This window comes from Cucurbita pepo, chromosome LG13 (assembly GCF_002806865.2).
Source record: "Cucurbita pepo subsp. pepo cultivar mu-cu-16 chromosome LG13, ASM280686v2, whole genome shotgun sequence".
NCBI lineage: Eukaryota > Viridiplantae > Streptophyta > Magnoliopsida > Cucurbitales > Cucurbitaceae > Cucurbita > Cucurbita pepo.
The window spans coordinates 6,487,326-6,509,499 of NC_036650.1; the positions used below are offsets into that span (position 1 = coordinate 6,487,326).

At 35.4% G+C, this 22,174-nt stretch overlaps 3 protein-coding genes across 6 annotated transcripts; 1 reads left to right on the forward strand and 2 right to left on the reverse strand.

Moving 5' to 3' along the window:
• The first annotated feature begins 1,657 nt into the window (after positions 1 to 1,657).
• Positions 1,658 to 5,330, forward strand: LOC111809162 (UDP-rhamnose/UDP-galactose transporter 6). 2 transcript variants are annotated; one of them, XM_023695538.1, is made up of 6 exons: positions 1,658 to 1,888; positions 2,256 to 2,498; positions 3,812 to 3,996; positions 4,084 to 4,284; positions 4,512 to 4,673; positions 4,758 to 5,330. In XM_023695538.1, exons 2-6 carry the CDS (start codon positions 2,369 to 2,371, stop codon positions 5,088 to 5,090), a joined length of 1,011 nt encoding a protein of 336 aa, XP_023551306.1. In that variant the 5' UTR covers positions 1,658 to 1,888; positions 2,256 to 2,368; the 3' UTR covers positions 5,091 to 5,330. The 2 variants fall into 2 exon arrangements, with proteins under 2 accessions (XP_023551306.1, XP_023551307.1); XM_023695539.1 differs by having other exon boundaries at positions 2,298 to 2,498.
• Positions 5,331 to 6,093: 763 nt separating this feature from the next.
• LOC111809441 (40S ribosomal protein S18-like) lies at positions 6,094 to 7,998 on the reverse strand. The gene is made up of 4 exons (XM_023695906.1): positions 7,879 to 7,998; positions 7,603 to 7,763; positions 6,955 to 7,143; positions 6,094 to 6,418 (listed from the first exon to the last, which is right to left on the reverse strand). The coding sequence occupies exons 1-4, from the start codon at positions 7,879 to 7,881 to the stop codon at positions 6,313 to 6,315; spliced, it is 459 nt and encodes a 152-aa protein (XP_023551674.1). The 5' UTR covers positions 7,882 to 7,998; the 3' UTR covers positions 6,094 to 6,312.
• Positions 7,999 to 8,899: 901 nt separating this feature from the next.
• Positions 8,900 to 17,361, reverse strand: LOC111808293 (protein GIGANTEA). 3 transcript variants are annotated; one of them, XR_002817045.1, is made up of 17 exons: positions 17,147 to 17,361; positions 16,688 to 16,789; positions 16,357 to 16,559; positions 16,049 to 16,120; positions 15,874 to 15,928; positions 15,619 to 15,761; positions 15,253 to 15,524; positions 14,828 to 14,883; positions 14,419 to 14,659; positions 14,177 to 14,327; positions 12,839 to 13,048; positions 11,184 to 12,728; positions 11,040 to 11,108; positions 10,582 to 10,800; positions 10,278 to 10,370; positions 9,749 to 10,115; positions 8,900 to 9,309 (listed from the first exon to the last, which is right to left on the reverse strand). XR_002817045.1 is itself a non-coding variant. In XM_023694185.1 (16 exons), the coding sequence occupies exons 3-16, from the start codon at positions 16,444 to 16,446 to the stop codon at positions 9,816 to 9,818; spliced, it is 3,516 nt and encodes a 1,171-aa protein (XP_023549953.1). In that variant the 5' UTR covers positions 16,447 to 16,559; positions 16,688 to 16,789; positions 17,147 to 17,361; the 3' UTR covers positions 9,401 to 9,815. The 3 variants fall into 3 exon arrangements, 1 of the variants encoding a protein (XP_023549953.1); XR_002817046.1 differs by having other exon boundaries at positions 8,900 to 9,374; XM_023694185.1 differs by lacking the exon at positions 8,900 to 9,309 and having other exon boundaries at positions 9,401 to 10,115.
• Between the last annotated feature and the right edge of the window lie 4,813 nt (positions 17,362 to 22,174).

A 22,174-nucleotide genomic window follows, 5' to 3' on the forward strand; every position in this document is an offset into this window, starting at 1 on the left:
TTTTTTTTTTTTTTTTTAATACGAAATTTTATAGATAAAATTTAATTTTATCATAAGAATTTATTTTTATAATTTTAGAGATAAATTTAATTTTATAATATTGTTCGCTTTAAGCACATCTTCCAAATAAAATACACCATTGTATCTATCTGTTTAGCACTATTTAGACGACTCATATTCTCTGTAGTGCATTTTCGAGGCTTCTTATTCGACACCCTAGTCATTACTGCATGACTAAGTTAAAATAAGGTCACGACCGTGATTCTATTGATAGGAGTAACAAACCTTCACGATGATATGATATTTTAACTCGTATACGCGTTAATATGAATAATAGACATCATCTATCAGTGATGTCGGGTTGCAAAAATGTCTCCGATGATATTTTATTACGTCGTTGATGGGTGTGTATGTTTCTCTTTAATATATTTTTTAAATTGAGATATATCATATAAATTCGAGGGGTTTTATAAGATTGAATAATGAACGTGACATCAACGATTAATGTAATATTTAATATGCTTCATATAATTGTATAAGCATATAATATAATATAATATATGGTTATTAATTGTCGAATATTATTTCACATGAGCTCTTCATTCCTATGACGCGTGGAGAGTTGCCAGCTGACTACTTTGCGGGAGGACATGGGACAAGAGAATCACAAGCCATGATCGAATTCATATTTATTAAAAAAAATAAAGAAAAAATAAAAAATTATTATATATAATTGTCATTAAATTATTACATGATAGAGAAATTTACCAAATTGCTACCATTAAATAATATTTTTCTCGTTCCTAAAATTGAAAATACTTAAGAAATTGATTTATTATTTGTCTAAATAAAATTAGATTTGAGTGATAAAATCACTTTGCTAAAATTAGGCTTTAATATATTTTTACCAATTATACTAAAAAATGATGAAAATTTATTCTAGTTGCCTATTTTATGATGAAATTTTTTTATATGGTTTTTTTCGATATATTAAAATCATCAATAAAAATTATTAGTCGGTTTTTTTAGTTTCTCAATCACTTTTTTAGCACCAAATTTTTGTTCGAGTTAGAATAATTAAGACCTATGATCAAAATTCTCTGCTCGAGAATGAAATACCTTAAAATTTTGACATTTCGTTCGAGATTATATGTTATAACCTCAAAATTTTCAATTATTTTTTTTTGTAAAAATCAAAGATTTCCCTCGTGAAAATCACGGGGATTGAATTCCTCCCATAATATTTTGTCTATTATATATATTACGACATATTTTATATGATAAAATTAATACTATCTCGTAAAAAATATAATATAATATTCTACTAGCATAATTTTTAAATTTTTAAATATAAATATTTTAACATCCTTAAAAAAACAAATAAATATATTTATTTATTTTCTAAACTAATAAATAAATATATAATAGGTTAAATAGATATTTACTAATTAAATAAAAATAATAATAGATGGAGAACTCAAAGCAAAAAAGGTGGTAACACGTGTTAACACGCTATAAGGCGGAGTGAGGGAGTGGGCCCCACGAGAGCCCAAACTAGGAAATCGTGGGCATCAAAATCTTGCCACCAGCCCTTTATTGGGCAACTGACCTTCTGCCCGCCCACCCCCTGCCGCTTCCATTTCCATTTCCATTTCTATTTCTTACAAATCAAAACACATCCAAAAAAGAAGGGGAAGAAAAAGGAAAAGAAAAAAAAAACTCTGAATCTCACAAACGCTAACTCTCAGTCAATAAAATCCATACTCGTTCGAAATCCTAACTCTGAGCTTCTCCATTTCAATCTGCCCTAACTGACCTCTCCTCTCTGTCACTCTTCCTCACCGTTTCTTCAGCCACACCGTGCGCTCATGCTTCCATCGATTTGACGGTATGTGCCGTTTCTTCTGATTCTAAATTCTGTTTTCATGTGATTGTGGAGTGGTGGAGTGTGATTTGGTTTGTGTTTGGTTGAATCGGCGATGGATCTGTGTTTGCTTTTGCTCAATTCTTTGATTTTTGATCTTCTGTGTCTGCCTTTGATTTTCATTTTCTATTTAGATCTGTTTCGGCTTTAATATCGCGTTTTGATGGCGCTGTTTCGTTCTGCATTGATTACGTTTTTTTTCTTCTTGCTGGATCTGTTGTATTATTGTCGACTTGTTTGATTAGGATGAATTTTCTACTGCTGATAATGTGTAATCGGTGCGAGTTCTACGTTTTTTTAGTTTCTGACTTGATGATGTTTGGATTTACAGTATATCTCGTTACTTCTGCTGTAAACTATGGAATTTGTGTAGATGCGATCGAATTTCATGGAAGCTGAGGGATAAAGGTTTTCGCAGAAGACATAAAAGAAAATTTTGTGAAAATGGCTCCATCTAGCAAAGCTGACAAGAAAGCGGCTGTAGATGCAGCCGCTTGGATGTTTAACGTTGTAACATCTGTTGGAATTATAATCGTGAATAAGGCTCTTATGGCTACGTATGGCTTCAGCTTCGGTAATTATTTTCTTCATCGCTTCCGTTTCAATTATCTGTATCTTCCTTGTGTTCATCATGTCTGTTTCTTTAGCATGTAGCTATTAGGGGTTATTTTCTGAAATTGTACATGGTTGCTTGAGAGTTTAGTGACGTTCTCTTATTTGCAAGTTTGGTCTATGATCGGCATTCTCCTCTGTTTCCATTATTAGTCTTATCATTTCCTGTTTAAGAAGGTTCCTGCTATCTTCAGTACTTCTGCTTGTTTTCTGGTGCTGTCTATGCGATTGCTTGAGAAATAATAACACTCTCAAGTTTCATCCACTGTCTAAATTTGCACACTTGCTTTCCTTCTTAAAGCAAAATTAAAATCCATATCTTCAGTTTATCCTAGTAGGAAACATAGCTGTAATCTGCATACATGGCTATAGTCATAAATTATACATATAAATAAGTTTAAAAAGGGGTAGAAATGAAAAACTGATATGCATGTGTTAGGTGCTCTCCCTATTATAAAATTCTTAGATTAGCTAGAAAATGCGATGACTAGAAAATTTCTTCCCAAACAAAAGCCAAGGAGATTAAGTAAAGCTCACCAAGCGGCTTAGCTAAAAAATAGGTTGGTTGTAGAATACGAGGGATAGGTGCTTGTAATTAAACGTTGCAGCTGATTGTTATTGCTTACCAATAACTGGATATATGTTTTTGGAGTTTTCTAAAACTATTCATTTCACCTAAATAACTTCATTCCATAATGTTATCCGTTCTAAGTGAGCTTCAGCTCGTTTACTTTTTTTAACAAAAAAAGTATGTGAATGGAAATTGGTAGAGAATCATGTCGTGTGGCATGAATCAAACATCAGTTGGAATACGGTTGAGCATTAATCTTGAAGATAGACTAACTGATGCATTGAACGAGTGAGAGTTTTATTTACCCTGTGTAAAACAGTTGAGTGATAGTGTTAGGAAACACACAAGTGATCTCATTACTAATCTTGTTAATTCATGTTGGTATATTAAACATGTGTTGGGGGGGAATGCTGTATGTGCATTATTGCTTTGAGCACTTTTTGAATTTAAGTTCAATGGAAAATTGTTGAAAAAGCTTAAACTAATATATTGTATATAAGAAAGAAACCGGTAAAACATTTCAATCCAATTGCTCTAGTTTGGCAATGAACCTAGAAAAGGTAGGTATGGGATATGAGCCTCTTAAGTTTGAAGTGTGATTGTGAAGTTTGGTAATTGGTGGTTTTAAACTGTAGATCGTAGTAGTGATCGTATAATTTGATTCATGTTCTTTTTCTAATTATGCATACAACAATATCTTGCAGCCACAACTTTAACAGGTTTGCATTTTGCGACAACCACACTGATGACTGTTATTCTAAGGTGGCTGGGGTATATTCAACCCTCCCACCTCCCTCTACCAGAGCTTCTAAAGTTTGTACTATTTGCCAACTTCTCTATTGTTGGAATGAATGTTAGCCTGATGTGGAATTCAGTGGGATTTTATCAGGTAAATTCAACTCTTAGTAAGCCTTACTGTTTTCTTGGAGTATCATAACTGTTCTCAAATTTCATACCGATCTTGTTCTGTTGTCAGATTGCAAAGCTAAGTATGATACCCGTCTCTTGCTTGTTGGAAGTGGTCTTGGACAAGATTCGGTACTCCAGAGACACGAAGCTGAGCATTGGAGTTGTTCTCTTGGGTGTTGGAGTATGCACTGTAACTGATGTCAGTGTTAATACCAGAGGCTTTATTGCTGCCATTATCGCCGTATGGAGCACTTCTCTGCAGCAATACGTGAGTTATTCACATTCCTCTTAACATTTATCCCTAAATCTTCTTTGTTTCCAGATCATGCTTGTAGATTTCTTTTTGGAACAGAAAGCATAAATACCCACCACTCGTTTCTAACTAAGAATCACCTTGCATGCACATCCAATTCCTAAACACACACACAAAAGAATGGCAACCTTTCTCCAAATTCCTTGTAACAATATTGAATTTGATTAAACTTTGACATGCAGTATGTGCATTTCCTCCAACGGAAGTATTCGCTCAGTTCCTTCAACCTGTTAGGACATACAGCACCAGCTCAGGCCGGGTCTCTTCTACTGATCGGACCGTTTCTCGACTACTGGTTGACAACCAAAAGGATAGACCAATATAACTACAACTTAGCCTCTACCGTAAGTTTACGTATTACTTGAAAACCACTTTTATTCCTCATGAACTTGATTGCTCAACACTTACCCATTTGGCACATTTCACAGATATTCATAATTCTGTCCTGCACCATTGCCGTGGGGACCAATCTCAGCCAGTTCATCTGCATAGGCAGATTCACAGCTGTGTCATTTCAAGTTCTTGGCCACATGAAGACAATCCTTGTCTTGGTAATGGGATTCTTCTTCTTTGGGAAGGAGGGGCTTAATATGCAGGTAGTTTTGGGAATGATAATAGCTGTCATTGGGATGATCTGGTACGGTAACGCCTCGTCGAAACCTGGTGGAAAAGAACGTCGAACCCACACGCTCCCGACGTCTAGACAACCGAAACATGGTGGTGGTTTAACAGATTCTACTGAACATGAGGGGAAGGTCTAAAGGAGAGTTGGCTCATTCCATAAAGAAAATTTTTAATTTAATTTGCTGAGTTTAGAATGACGATCCATATTTCTCATATTTATTCATCCCTCTATTTCTCTAAATTTCTTTTTTTTCTTTTCCAGAGTATTCGATTTCTCAGAGAGCGGCATTGTGTAATTCAGGATAGGGAAGTGTTCTTGGAATTTTCATTTTTTCTTTAATTGTTATCACAATCACAGCTACTACTAATTTTGGCCATAAACATTTTGATTCAAACCCAACAGGCGGTCTGTTGGCTTGACATCTTTTATTAGGAGAAAAAAGCTCATAAAATCAACCTTGACATTTATTTTACCAAAGACTGTTTTTCAAAAAATAATAAAATTAATTAAAATCTGAAACTTAATTTAGACATTTGTAAATTTAGAACTTTCTTAGATAAAATAACTTTGACATTTATTTTGCATAAAATAGTTTTGAGTTGATTTTAAATAGAATTAAGTGGAAGTAGTTATATATTAGCAACAAAATTTTAAAATAATTCACTCATCAGTTTAAAGATTATAATTTAAAACTTCTGGATAGAAATCTAAATTTTAAATTACAAAAATTAAAACGAACACATTTCCTCATAGATAAATTATTGCAGGGTACCATAAAATATTAGAAATTAAAATGTTGAATTTAGAAATAACAAAGCACAAATTTCCAATATTGTGGCTTACGTGAAGCTATGAACTGCATAATCAACATTTAAAATTTATTTTTAGTTTAATATTAATTGACATACTAATAAGTTGATTAAATAATATTATGCAAAAAAATAAAAATTATATACATATTTATAATTAAAACACATTAAAATTATGAAGGAAAATTAATATATTTTTCTAAAATCTTTTTCCAAAATTAATATATTTATTTATGCTTAGGAATAAAAACAGTTATCAAATATAAATTTGAAAAAAAAACATAATATTCAATAACAATACTAAATTAAAACTCAAACACAGATGGATGATGGAGAAGATAAATAATAAAACTCAAATGGGATTTCAATCTCTATTATAACGAGCAAAAATGAATGAGCGAAATGAAATATAAGCTGGCCAAAGGTTTCAAAAACCCAAGCCAAAATCCAAAGAGATCCAAACCCAAAATCTCAAAACACTAATAACATTCATCTAGTATTTCATCCAACCGAAAAATCGCTTGCAAGATTAGAAAGGGATTAAGATTATTAACGCTTCTTCGAGACACCAACAGTCTTCCCTCGGCGACCAGTAGTCTTAGTGTGCTGACCACGGACACGAAGACCCCAGTAGTGCCTCAGCCCACGGTGGTTCCTGCACACGATTATATCACCGAGCTTAGTATTAAGAGAATAGGTCGAGTTTGCATCATCAGAATCAGGCCAGAAAGAGTAAAAGATAAACAATGCTCTGCCCTGGCATCGTACTCGAACATTTATCAAAAGTAGAGAAGATGATCACAACAGTCGTAAGCAGAGGTTTTACAATGGTAAGTGGATACAAAGCTCTGTCCCGGCGTCTTACTCATATTGTTCGCTCGAATTTATCAGGGACAATCTATCTAAGCCTTCTTCCAACAACCATAAATACTTTGAGATTACGTATATACACCATAGTAAAGGATCGACAACTTCAAAACTTGGTTGATCCATTAGGAAACTTTCTACTTCGGCGAAGATTATCCTTTCCGGTTTCTAAACGGAAAATTACTAATACATTATATCTTGACGGGACGGATAGACAACTAACAATGTCAAATGGCAATAAAGTTAACAGTTTAAAGAGCCTTATAATCTAATATTGTGTGCTCAATGAAAGCAAAAACATATGTTGTTGCTAATAAGAATCACCTGATCTTCTTCAATCGCTCCAAGTCGTCTCTCAGCTTCATGTCGAGAGCATTCGATACCACCTGTGAGTACTTACCATCCTTGTAGTCCTTCTGTCTATTCAAAAACCAGTCAGGAATTTTGAACTGTCGGGGGTTCGCAACAACCACCATGAGATTGTCCAGCTCGGCCGCAGTTAATTCACCAGCCCTGAAGTCAGAAGAACACATTTCTAAAAAATATATTAAGGGAGATTACACAAATATAAACAACAAATCATCAACGATAAACTACCAAGATTATATCCTAAACAATCAACGTTTAGATTGAATACGAATCCATTGAAAAACATTATTGCTGCTGCATAGGCAGAAGAACATGAACTCAGTCGCCTTATTTGTCTCTCATGATACTCCTAAACTACATTAGGTACCTTAAATCCTAGCAAAATGCGAACTACGTTAATCTTTAATTTGGATCTTGACACCACAAACACAGAATATCGAGCAAATACAGCATTGTAAACAAGTATGAGCTTGTGGAACTGTTCTAAAAACAATCTGTTTACGAACATAAACCTAATGAAAACATATCTGATTAACTTGGACTACAAAAAAGAGATCTCCTTACGATCTCATGGATCAATAACATGAACAAGCAAAAGAATACCTTTTGTTCATGTCAACATCGGCTTTTTTGCAGACCATGTTGGCGAGACGCCTTCCAATACCTTTGATGGAAGTAAGAGCGAACATAATCTTCTGCTTCCCATCGACATTAGTGTTGAGCACACGCAAAATGTGCTGGAAATCTTCGTTAGCAACCAACGACTGTATCGACGATAAAAAGAAAACATTGAGAAGTTCGTAAAGAGATAGAGGTTGATCCGATTAAGGAGAAGAAATAGTACAACAATGGTGAAGAAAATAAGGCATCGAGGTTCACCATTTTGACGGCAGACGGCGAGCGGCTTCGTCCTGATGCTTCTTCTCCCAGAGGCTGCAACAAAACTCACGACTTACCTGGTGAAAGAAGCCGAAAATTAGGGTTTTATATTAGGCCTATTTTTCCTTCTAGGGTTGATTGTTTCTGTGAAAAGCCTACTTTACCCTTTTAAATGAATTTCATAAATGCCTGTTCAGGACATTTTGAACTCGGCCCATTTACAGGCCTGGTTTTCGTTTAAGATCTGGCCCATTTACAGGCCTGGTTTTCGTTTAAGATCTNTAAGGCCAAGCCCACTCGAGAATTTATTTTGGTGTGATGAAGACGTGGTGACGTATACGAATGGGCAGGCGCCGCAATTGGATGGGGGAATGAAGTTATAAATTCACGTTTTCAATTTTTTTTTTTTAACTCAATTGAAAATTGAATTTATTGGTAATTTTTCTTACTTTTTTGCATAGTTATAATTTCTACCATTTTGGATATTCTAATTTATACAAATTATACTTTAATGAGATATTTACCACTATTCTTTTTTTTTTTATATATTGACTTATTAAGCGTTTAATTGTAGCATTGGACAATGATTCGAGGTTGTCGCCGACCAGAGTTGCCCACCACCAGTCACCACCTACTGCCGACGACCACCATACCATGGCAGTTGCCCACCACCAGTCACCACCTACTGTGACGACCACCTTACCATGACAATTGTCGTTGCCCACCACCAATTACCACCTACTACCGACGACCACCATACCATTGGTCATAGCATTTTAGATACAAATTTAAACTTTATACTCTTCGTTTTCGTTAATAGTTAACTTTATAGCAACTCAACATTGGCACATTTTCTAAATCAATTTTTTAAATTTAATATTTAAAATTAAAATCAAACCACCAACCTTAATACCAATGTTTAAACAAAATATGTGAATTTTTCTTAAAAGCCAGAATACCATATTTCATATATTCCAAAATAATATTATTCTTATAATAAATTAACTAAATATCTTATAGATGGGTTAAGAACTTTCAACTTTTTAGCACCACAATTAGAGTCAGATATAAAACAAATAGTATAAAATGACACCGGCTCCATATCTCATAGCCTTCAGCACCTGTGTGCAACATACTGATCACATCTTTGTGTTCCAAAAGCCATCCCAATTGGTCACTCCCATCAAACTTGCCTACTCCGGACTGATGATTAGCTCGGAAGTGTTCGTCTCAACTCGGGAAAGAACGAGGAACTGAACATCAGGATCACATGGGAACCGAGATCGACCATACTAGAAATGGCCCGAGCATAGCCAGGTCTTGTTCAAAACCATTTGCTGCCATGACTAAACTATCAAATGACACCAAAACCGACGACACCGTGGCATGAACATATTATACGAACCTTATAAGAATCCTTATTTGGCATAGCTGCAAAACCGACCGGGTGTGAGATCCATTAGGAATGAAATGGAGATAACATATGAAGAATTTACCTGGAGAAACAGAAAATAACAGAAGATAGAGCAGTGCCAACAAGTTCATGCTACTCTTAATTCATTTGATGGGTAAGAAGATCCAAATTACATGTGCTAGACCGACCAGACCAATCACTGAAATAACACAGGGTTTATAACACATACAAAACAGATACAACTAGATAACAAGATAGGTGAGGGACTTGGTTACTCTGTCATAGTGTTACTGTACTGTACATGATCATTTCATCATATGAAAAAGTACCAACCTCTGGCCAGAATAAGGAACTATGATGACATTATGAGGTTTTATTTCTCAAACAGAATGAGAAAGCCTAGTAGTAGTAGCTAATAATACGAAACCCGCTTCTTTCGAATCAATCAATACTTACTATTTCTCTATGTAAGCCTCTCGCCTATCGTCCCCGAGTAAATTTGCAGCCAATGCCCGAGTTAATTTCACAAAGAAATAGAGCACCCTAATTCCTTGGCAGCAACGTGAAGACCCTCGATGGGCATTCCAGTTACGAGTCGACTATGAGCTTCCCAAGTTAAGCATTTTTCAAGGTCATCTTTCCAGTTAATGGCTTCCATGTCAAAGTACTGAAAAGATGAACTGTGAACACCGTTTATGTTCTTATGTGCGGATCTACCGACATATGAACCAGTTTGCAGAATATCGCGAAGAACTGATGTACTCAAAGTACGGACATGTGCACTTGGATGAGAAAGGCACCGAACCGTAGCTGGTAGGCGACACTGTATGAACAAGTTCATTTCTATCAACGTGCAGTTTATTGACAATTGGGTTATGATTTCTGATTTTAGGGGCATAATCAATTTAACAAGTCTAATCATGATGTCAAGTTTCCTTGAATCAAAATTTATTTGAGCAACCACTCGAAAAAAGAAAAAAATTACCTTCAAAAGGTTGGCAAGACCGTCTGCGATGGACAACCCGGATTCTCCCAACTCCAGCACAGGTCGAACTGCTCGAGCTGTTGCTTCCAGGAGCTGTCCATATAAATGAGAAATTTAAATACCAACAAGCAACTAAGTTCATAGTGTTACAACTAAAATGTATCTTATCTTCAGTGTTCAATTGTTCCTCCCTCCCATCTCTTTGATTTTTCACCTCTTAAGAGTATAGGTTGCTTTGTTTTTATCCCGAACCTTTCCCCCTTTATGCCCACGTAAAGTCGTGAGGTCAGAATTTTATATTCACCTCGAGTTGGGGCAAAGTGCAAGCTTCTCCGTCTACCAGCATTCCATCTGTAGCACGTAAAAGAAGGTCGGATGCGCTTGCTAAAGTTATTAATGATTCCAGCGTATCATGATTTCTCATGAGTTCAACAATCAATTTGATGATCCGCTGGTTGATTCTCCACATCTTCTGCCCTTGGTTATCATCTTTAGCAATCCAAGGCTGGAATTCTTTATCAGCCTGACAATCCCAGAAAGCAATAAACTCAACTATAATACATGAAGCATTCAATAGAGATAAAGCCATAAATCGTTCGCCTAGCACAATTTTTTGCTACATGGGAAAAGGCGTTCTCCGCTATTATAAAAAAATTGATGGCATTAACACATTTATTTACCACGAATAGGAATCGTGATAGTTCTAATGAAAATGATATAAGAATAAATTGAAGCAATAAACAAGTTGACTAGAAAATAAACCTGAAGCACAACAGCTGCAGCTGCTTTTGCTGGGGATGCAGATACAACATTGCATAATGCATCGACTACCTATAAAATTGAAGCATATTTGTCAGTCATAATCCTTGCTTACAATGGACAGAAAGAAGGCAGAAGTTAGCTTACCTGTCTCCATCCCTGCAGAGCAGACGTGCCTTCCGCACTGGGTTGAATTTCGGGGGTCGCAATTAACTTGTGCCATAAAAGTGAAACAACGGAGAAACATAACTCTTGCTTCTCTGCCAGAACTGATCTCAAGAGAATTTGTGCACATCCATTGAATCCTATATGCCTATCAATTGTGAGAAAATTTGCGAGTTCAGAAGCATCTAACTGGAAACTCGCTATACGCTTTCCCAACGTGTTTTCCAAGTCAACATTTGAATCTGATGCTCTTTCAAATGAAAGTTTCGATCTAACATGGCATGACTCTTCGGATTTAGGGACAGATTGCTGTCCAGTCTCGAAGTAGACATGGTCATCGTGTTGAGTTGGCTTTCGGCCTGCTGAAGACACACAAGAGTATTCAGAAGTTGGTGCATGCACTAAGTGCACTTCTAATGGCTCAGCCCTATTGACAATAGATGCAACAGCTTTGCTGTGAATATCAATGAGGTTGTAAAGCGATGAAGCCCGGGTGTAAATTTCTTCGTCCCACTTGCACCGCATCAAAACGGAGAGCGCATGCATGCAAGCTCTTGACCGTCGAAATAGTTCTGAAACATGAGCAGCAACCATAGCAGCAGCAACTATTTCATTTGAACTGTAACTCCAGGATGTTCCGAGAGATGAAGGCTTCAGGGAAAAGAGAGCCTCCAAAATTGATAAGATTCTGTGAGTATGGCGAATTGCCGAGTCAATACTACTTTGAAGTTCAAAAGAAGATCCATTTATTTTGACTAACTTGGCCACATCTTGCAAACTTTTGAAACTCGAATGCTTCCTTCCCCGTGACATCAATGGAAATAGCTGCAGTTCACAAGCAAGAGCACAAACAGCAGCAAGAACATAAGAATCAAAAGCTGATACAGGTCCTTGTTTATTCATCCTACTTTTTGTTTCTTTTCTTTTTCTGGACATGTCTTGATCGGGCTCAACCCTTTCTTCTTCCTGAAAATTCCCACTATCGCTTCTTCTTTTCTTTCTTCCGTTCGATTGAGCTTCATGACTTACACAAACAGTTAACACAATAAAAAGTAAACGTGAAGCAAGCTCTTCAGAGGCACACGATTCTAAGAAAAGAGAGTGAACCATCATCCGGAGCTCCGATAGTGAAAGGTTTTTAGAGGCACAGCCAATTCCAGAAAGATATTTGAGTTTCCTTGTACGCTCTGATGAAGTCTCGGATGGAAATGCTCTTTGAAGAATCGCTTCTACCGTAGCAACAAATATCTTCATCAGACATGCTTCGGATGGACTGCCACGAGGAAGATATTCAAGGACCTTAAGAAGTGGTATGTACAGATTCCAAGACAATAGGGGAGGTTGTAGTGGCGTTGCAACAACAATTTCTGGAAGATCAACTGCAGAAGAACTTAACGGAATCAAGCCATAAGCAGCTTCCCAAATGGTACAGATTCTCCATTCAACTTCCAGACCATGGGCACAAAGCATGGATGCAATCCCTTGGGCAGTTGCTTCAATTGTCGCTTCTGCTGCTGGAACTTCTATCTGGAATAAGCCAATATAGCTTGAATGTTAGAAACTATAATAATTGTAACAGACGAGCATTCATAACATCCCAAGTTATAATTTTGTGTTAAGTGCAGTCCAACAGGTACCTGTCTCCGGTAGGACGATATATAATCACCCAATGGTTCGTGTTGAATTTCAGCTCCCTCAACTTGCCTCAAAGGAGGAAAAAGCAATGCAGGTTGGGAGAGTATCCGGAAAAGTAACGCTGCTGCAGCGTCAGCAGCAATACCGACTCGCATTGACATTGCAGTTCCTATGGCACGTAAGAAATGCAAGTGCATCCAGTTCCTAGGAAGCTGCAGTAAATAAACTTCGATTAAGATATAGATGAAATAGAAACATGACGAGTCAATTAGCAACTGTATCACATCTTATCCATACAAATGAAAAAAAGGAGAAGATATAGACATAGAAGATCCATTAACCGATCAATAGCAATCAGCAGATAATTTTTCCATCAACTGGAGATAATTCCTGGAATTCAATAACTATGTATACCTGTTTACCAACTATGCAAGCAAGCGAGACGAACCATATCTATACCACTTCAACATTTAAATCTTTTCGTGTGTGGAACAAACCCTGCAGTTGGGTTCAATGAAGTTATGGATGGGTACCATATTTTGAATAAAATTAGTTTATTATGTGCCTTATTATATTGGTCTAGTCTTAGACTCTAGGAAGCCTGCAAATTTAAGGAACAAAACAAGAATGTTGTTATATATAGTTGTTCACAATTCTTTTTTTTTTTTCCAAATCTGTTTACTCCCATCCAACATAACTTCCCTCCTAAATTTTAGAGAGAAGATTAAATGAAGTGGAAATTCAAAAAAGGGACTGACATAATTTTATTTTTCTCAGCTAGCTTGCATCTTCAGAAAAGATAATCAAAATCAGTTGATACTAAAACTACATTAATATTTGGGAATCAACCATCAAACCTTGAATTTATTCTCATTTTTTGTTTTCATCCGTTGGTTGGGTAGCTTGCTTTTATGTGGAAATAAGAACTGGTTCCTTTAAATTAATAAATGGATAACTTTAATTTATGAAATAATAAAAGGCTAGTCACTCCTAAGCATCCCAAGGACATCACGATGCAGGAGTTAATGAATATTTTTGTTGTTATGTCTGCTCAAAATTTAATTTTATCATAGGACAAAGATTTTATGTAACTAAGAAAACTGGTGATAGCAATTATGTTAAGCCTACTGGGGCATAATATTCTTGGCTTGCAGGTTTTGTTCAAGAATTGAGCAATTGTTCTTTTTTGGCATAAACTTTTTTGCCCTTTTTTCCGATTCTTTTCTACCTTTCTCTCTTTTTCCAAAATCTCCAACAGAGGTGAATAATTTCAAGGGAGTGAAAAGGAAAAAGAAAGTATGTGAAGGAAAATAATAGCATCAACACTAAAACTGGCTTACTCTTATTCCAGACGCGTAGTCTTCAGCAGCCCGAAGAAGTTCTACAAGCTGAACAGCCGCATCAAGAGCATCGGGAGCCCATGAAGGAGGTGCTTCTAGAAGCCCAAGAAGAAGTCTTTGAGTAGCACTTGGAGTAGCGATAGCATAATACCTAAGTAAAAAATATATGAGTATGCCATTGAGGCTAAGTTGAAAATATTTAAAAAATTCATTCATTTCTTTCTTCCAAATTAGAATTTGACCTGTGAAATAAACGTGCATAAGGCTCTAAAGCAGGTAGGCCAGCAACTAGATGCTCATCCAAGGCTGTAGTGGGTGGAGGAAGTAAAAGTGCAGGAACAGCTGCTGCTGTTAAAGTGGCAGTCTCATAACGAGCGACTTCTTCATCACATACACTTAATATAACACCAGCACCATTAGCAACCGCCCATCTTGGAGTTGACGGTACAAGTTGTGGATGCTTTCCAGACCCACGAGATGTAGCTATGAGAAAGAAAGAAAAAAAAAATAGCATTGAAAGCCCTTGTCTCGATATGGAAATACTAACCAATCTTTTGGGTAATAAATTTATATAATACATTAATGGAAGAAGAAAAAAGTAACATCAAAGAAGAAATTTCATTCAGTTCGTTAAAAGGATAATGGGCAAACCAGTTGTAGGCGGCTTTAGTTCTCCAGCTGCATATTTTCCCATAACACCACTACACCTGTCGGATGCAAATCATTGTAAGATCGGGTGAAATAATCTGACAGAAAAATCAAAACGATCACGCTTAGAGCCTCAATGGACTTCAACAGTTGAAACACATTTCTTTCCTTACGAATGGATTTGAAATCTTTGGAACTCCAAATAAGTTCAGAGTCGAGTCCGAGGCTTAACCACTACCATATCATTACTAACACTTCTAGTTAAATATGAATCTGAAGAAATAAAAGGTGACCCTCTCTTTTATAGCGTCCAAGTACACATACAGATTCAAAATTGGTTTCCATGATTGCATATGCACGACAGATAACCAACCGAGTCCTACTACTTTCGTTGATGTAAATACTAAAATTTGAACATAACTGCTCACCAGCGGAAGTAGTCGCTTCTGATGCCTAGAGGTGCTGCAAGCAATATGTCTGTGATCCACGGAGAAAGGGGCCTTAAGGGCTTCCTTTCCTGATTCGAAGGTGTCTGGCTGGGTGCCACATTGCTAGAGTCACTGGTTGTTGTATCGGTGTCACAACCACTTCTTTCTCCTTCCATATTCTGTTGTTCCGTCTTATATATGGGACGATTATAATGAGTCAAAATTCTCAAGATCTCACCACATGCCAGAGCCCACTGTTCAGAGTAATCGTGCTGAGGAAAACAATACATGTGAGGCAACATACAACTCTGAATCTAATAGAAGCTAAAAAGAGAAGATAAAGTAGGAAATCACCATTTAAATTACCTCTGCGTCCGGGCAGAATAAGGATATGAAAGATGAAAAGGGAGAACCACTCTTGCAATACACCATAGAACCATCAATAATACAAGAAATAATTGGAAGAATAACCGCATGTCCGTGCTCCGGATGATGAAGAACAAAAGTTGCTGGACGATAATTTCAACGGTAAAGGGCAATTATTTAGTGCTCAATCGTAGAACATTTAATGACAATGAAATGAAAATTAAACTACTGATGACAAGATAGATTGGCCCTTACCCAAGACATCATCAATGAGGCGCTTTTCCTTCCATGGATAATGGCTACGTATTAACTGCAGCAAGAGTACACATCAAGAAGCTACACTCATAACCACTAAAAGTCCCAAGTCTCCACAAAACTTAGGATTTCTCGAGAGTATAATATTCGAGTAGAAAACGGGTAAGGGAAAAACCTCTGCAATATCCTCCGGAAATTGTTCTGATGTGAACTGACCCAAGCACTCAACATAAGTAGTGATTTCAGCCTAAACGCCAAGGTTTAAGATAGCACGTGTTAGTTACCGCTCAAATGAAAATAAATATAATTTGATTCACAGGAAAGTTGAGTCATCATATCTAAAAGCATGTGACAAACATTCAAGAACCAACAATTTTCCCAGGTTTCACTATCTAAACAAAAGTAAAACCAACAACAAGGCAAAATGTTTTTGAAAAATGAATGGACTCTCAAGTGAATTGGAGAGATGGAAACTTGGCTCACTTTTCTTTGTTGCTCGTCTCGAGGCGGAGTCCAAAACAAGGACGAAAACTGGAGACGATCTATCCACCTTTCAGATGAGCTAGCCATCATACAGAACAAGAAAGAGTCTACTTAAATAACCACTGGGAATAGTCCACAATTTCGCCAGCCTCTCATTTACCATCCAAAAGATAAACCTCAAGCTTTAACGTCCAACGCCACCGCTACCAGTCAAGAATCAAAATATCGTAACTCAACATCCCAGATAGGCACCCGATTAAGATTAGCAAAATTGAAATAAAAATAAACTGAAAATCAAGGCAATTGGAGCAGCTCCTTCAAAGAAATTTACAAGTATGAGCAGCTCAAAGCTTCCAGTAATCCAGCCTTTCAAATCTGCTCCAGAGCTACCAACGCCTTCAAAGTTACGAAAGAATACGCAGAAATCTGATTTCTGTTCAAAGAGAGAGCCATAAAATCAGAGGAAACGACGTGAAATGAAACAAATAACCCGAAATTCTATCTAAATGAACCGAAATAAGACAAGAATTACAAAAGAAAATAAACCGATACACATAAATTTATGATTATAACCTAATATTATCATAAGACCTTCATTAAGGAAGCATATGAGCTCTATTTCGACGGAAAAACAGGGTACAGAGATCGCAAAAATAGATCGGAAATTCAGAACCACAGACTGAGAGATAAATCGTATAAAATTCAACCAGATTAACATCCAGAACCCGAAAGAAAGAGGAAAAGGCCAAAAATCAAAAAACAAAAAACAAAAACAAAATAGAACAGAAACCTGGAAGATTTCAGTCGAACGAGCGGCTGAACAAGCAACTCCGATGGCCGAGGAAGCAAAAAAATTACTGTAACAACTGAGATTGCGATATTACACAAACAAAAAAAATATAGGGATTTTTACAGAATTATTTTCAGCGGCTGAGTTTTGGTTCAAGAGTAGAGAGAGAATGATGAAGAGAGAGGAGAGAGAAAGCGAGAAGGAAAGATATGACAGATCTTTAGCAGGGCTCTAGGCTTAAGTTGGCTGCATACGTGGCACTGATATTTTCCTCTCGCCTTGGGGACTAAGCGCAGTTGCCGCGTCATGCCCATCGGGAGAGGTCCATGCATGCCCCCATCCCATGTATACATCACATCCATACCCACGTGGCTTCTTTTTCCTTTTCCTTTTCTTTTCTTTTTTATGGTTATTCGAACTAAAAGCGAATTTCCTCAAAAATCATAAAAATATTATTCTTCTCTTTTTTTTTCTTTTTTTTTTTTTATATCACAAAAATATTAATTTATTCACTTTACCATTTTTTTAATTAAATAAAAAAACAATAATTTCTCGTTTTCTCTTCACTAGTTTTCGTGTCTCCTCGTTAAAGGTTGTTGTCACAAAGATGTTAAATATGACGTGACGAAAATATAATATGATACAGACATACTAAAATTAATTATAGTTCAATTTGCTAATACTAAACTTTACTTTAAAAATTTATAAATATGTATATTATATGTATGTAATGACAAATATAAAATTACTCGACCAAATCAAAATATTATTCTCTTGCAATCACGATTTTATTCATCCAAATCTCACTTAAACTCAAAGTTTGAAAATTAAAATATTAATTATGTCATTCATAAAGTTTTTTTTTAAATTAAAGAATATTTTGCGACAAATATTTAATTGTTACACTTTAGTTAATATTATAATAATCCAACTAATTAAATTGTTTTTAGGTTTAGAATCTTGTAAGATAAATATTCAAAGTCTCGACTATAAGATTTTATTCTAACAAAAAAAAAATGATACCTTTTATGTATTTAAAACAATAGATTGAATTATTTTATTTTATAAGGTAAGAATATAGGAAAAAATAATAAATTGGTTTGAAAAATGATAACGAATAAACCGTATTTATAACTGACCTTAGATATTTTGAGAGTTTTAATCACGTGTGGCTACAATGAATTTATCCACTTTCCCGCGAGTCGTTGACTTTAATGTACAGTTTTCGTGAGATGTTGACTGTGGTAGTAAGTGAAGTTAAGACGAAAATCAATTTTTTTTTCTTTTCTAATTTTTTAGTTCAAGTAATTCGAGACTATTTAGTTAGTAGTAATATCCTTCGATTTCAAACTTAAATAATTATTGCAATTTTAATCTTAAACTTGAGAAGAAAACATTAAAAAAATAAAAATAAAGCTATATANTTTTTTTTTTTTTTTTTTTTTTTTTTTTTTTTTTGTTTTGTCTGACATAATTATTTAATCGTAGTGTAAAATTAATGAGATTGATAGTATACTATATACAATTTTAATATTTAAATATTTAAAATTAATAAGTGCTTGAAAAAGAGTTGACTTAATTTTGTTATAAAATATTTAAATATTGGAGCTTAGTGGGAGAAAGATGCATAGAGGGACGGCCACTTTTCAAAGTGGAAGCACTCGAGAATCAATTCGAGTCAAAAGATGGTAAATTAATTTTTATTGTTTGTGCTTCTCCACTTCATTTGACCTTATTAATAAATATTATAATTTTATGAATTTGTGCTTCTAATTTACTAATAATTTATATTTCCTTAAAAGTTTATTTTATTATTAAAAAAAATAACTAATTCAAAAATGTGAAGGTTTTGGTTTAAATTGACAAGGTTCAATGGGACAGACCGACCATAGAAAAGTGTCTCTGTAGATTTTATCACGGCTCTCCCAAAAAGGGAGTATGGGTTTTGACTATGGTGGACCGACTCACCAACAAAAAGAAAATTGCAAATTTCTTGCAACGAGACCGTCCATATTCCTTAAATGGGTAAAACCCTCTACTCCAATTAGGTATTAAACCATGGGTCATGAATGATAGTTGGCATTAGGGTCACGTTTTGTGCGTGTAGTCAAACAAGAAAGTTGGAAAATGAACCCGAGGGTATGATATTTGTGTCGTCAGTCCCAATAAGAATTTGAGAGTTGAAGCTAGGCTCCTCGAGATTCAAAAGTGTCTTGTGTCGACACGTCGTTGGGAGGAGTCTTACCCGTCATGCAGAAATAACCAAACTAATTTGTTAAGGGCTCGAGAAACTAAAAAATGGAAAACAAATCATTATAAAGTGTATGAAATAGAGTGTCTTCCAAAGAACGGCTATCGTAAGAGGAATAATATTAATGGTATCTCGTCAAATCGTTAAAATATGATCTAACATAAAAATAAATTTTAATAGAGTTATTAAAGGTTATACAATATTCTCATTTTTTAATTTTTATTTGAAAAGGCATTTAAATAATATATCTAAATATTATGCTTTCCATCGTAATGCTTTTGAGTTAATGAAATATGCAATCACGATGTCCACTTGGTATTCCACTTTCCCAAAGACTCGACACATTTTTTCCTTAAAAAAGAAAACATCTGTAACTTAAATTCGAATTCGTCGTCTAGTCCCGACATTTCCCTACATCTTTACAACATGATCATATAACCTATTTCTTAAGAGTGGTATGATTTGTGTAACGCACCGTGTCTATGATTTGGATCAGGGTTCAAAATTCGAATTCAACACCTGATGGCCCCGACATTCTCTCACATCCCTGCAACATGGTCACGTTACCTACTCACCGCTTATTTTAAGAGTGAAAACTATTCCCACAAATCATTTCAGCATGTTTTGTTCTCGCTCATATGGCATAATCACGACNTTTTTTTTTTTTTTTTTTTTTTTTTTTTTTTTTTTTTTTTTTTTTTTTAAGGATACTCGAGAACAACTTCTACGAGTCGACCAATTCTTTTTTAGGCCAACTCATGTATGGATCAACCAAGATCCATTTTGTCCTCTCCAAGTAAGAATCGACTAATAACGTCACATATCAACGATATAAGAAATTAGACAAAGTTTATCCAAGTGACCTATAAAAAGGTTGGTTCAAGCCTACGAACAATTGGATGAGCGAGTCAAGAGACCAAACCTTCACGCTCCCAGGTAACTATGGACGTGATTTAACGTCACACCCCATATTTAATATTACTTGTTTTGCTCGACAATTATACAATTTTCTTATTAAAAAATAAATTAATAATTGGGCTATTTTTCGAAATTGATAAAATACTACACAAAACCACGGCGGAAATGGTAGGCATCGAGCTGCTTCACCGTACGTGTGACACGTGTTAGATTGGTGGGTAGCAAAATTACGGGCAGGATTCACGGTCAGAGCCTAAAAATATCTTGCCTCTCTAGATATTTTTGCACTTAGTGGGTCCCACAAAGCAACGGCCAATTAGAGCATAGCTCCAGATATGTACAGATCTTTAAACTCTCGCCTTCTCCTTTCCCCTCTGACGTGGCCCATTACGATGCGAGAAACTTATATCGATCTCGATTTTCGTTACTGGCCGCTGTATCCACGTGGCCCCCACGTTTTGTTAGAAGTGGTCCCCACTTCCTATGTATGATATATCTCGAACATGTATGTCATGTCGTGGCTAAGCTATGGAACCACCATTCTTACGTGTTCTTTTCTGATTCGTCGGAAGTTTTTAATTTTTTAAATCCTTTTCTCATCTGTGTGTGCGTTCTCCATTAATTTATAATTTTCTTTTATTATTGAAGTTAATACGGTCTTTCTAATTTTAATTTAATTTAAAAATTATTATAACTAATTAATACTCATTATTAATTTAAGATTATTTGATTTTTTATTTTAAAAATGCGCCGAAAAAACATCTCGGATTTCAAAATAAATACTTCAGCAAAATTTAATTAAAATATAAATTAAATTTAAATTTAGAAAAAAAAAATGGGGATAAATGGATTGACTCAAAAGTAAGATATATTTGTGTGAATTTTATAATACAAACGGTCGTTGGTCGGCGAGTCGGCACCGAAGGAACTTGTCAATTATTTTTTATTTTATTAAAAAATATATATAAATGGACATGACACATTCGCGGTAATTATTTCCTCAGCTTATTTTATATAGCTTTTATATCTCTTAATCGAGTTTTATTTATTTATTTATTTATAATCTTTTAAGAAAATAAAAAAAAAAATATTAAAGAAAATCTCGATAATTTGTTGATACACATGGGACGTTAAAAAAAATATTATTACAACTAAAATATTCATACGTTTGATTATATTTTTTGAAAAGCGTTTTTATCTTCAGATTATTTAGTTTACTTTTGTACTTGAAACTGGTATATTAACGTGAATTTACATGAAAGAATGAGTATTAATTACTAGGAACTAATAATTACTTTTAAGTGGTTGTTGAAGTCGGTCATTGACAGTAATCGATGGTTGTCAGTTTGGTTGCCAAATCGTCGGTGGACATCGAGAGTGAAGATCGGTAACTAACAACCACTTTGACGACATTGGTTGGTGACCATTGACTAGTATCGATGATTGGTGACCACCAATCATTTCCAAATCGGTCGTTTGTCACTAGCTATCGGCAACAAGTGACGTTGATAGTCGTTGTCAATTGTTAGTTTTGATCCACGATAACCAACCATCAATCGGTCAACGATCATAGTCTCAATTGATGCCATAGTCATCAACCATTAGTGGTTTCTCACAGTACACATGTCACGTTAAACAATCCAAATCATATACTATTGACAAATAATCCATCGCCAAAGTGTCTGCTAGTCACTGATCATTATTTTGATTACCAGCCCAAATCGTTGGACACCGATACTAGTGGTGGTTGCTTGATATTCGTTGGTGGGCATAGGCAACTAAAATTGGTGGTTGGCAGTCGACCGTGGCTGGGTGAGAGTGAAGTTAAAAGAGATTTTGGTAGGGTATAGAATTTTCAA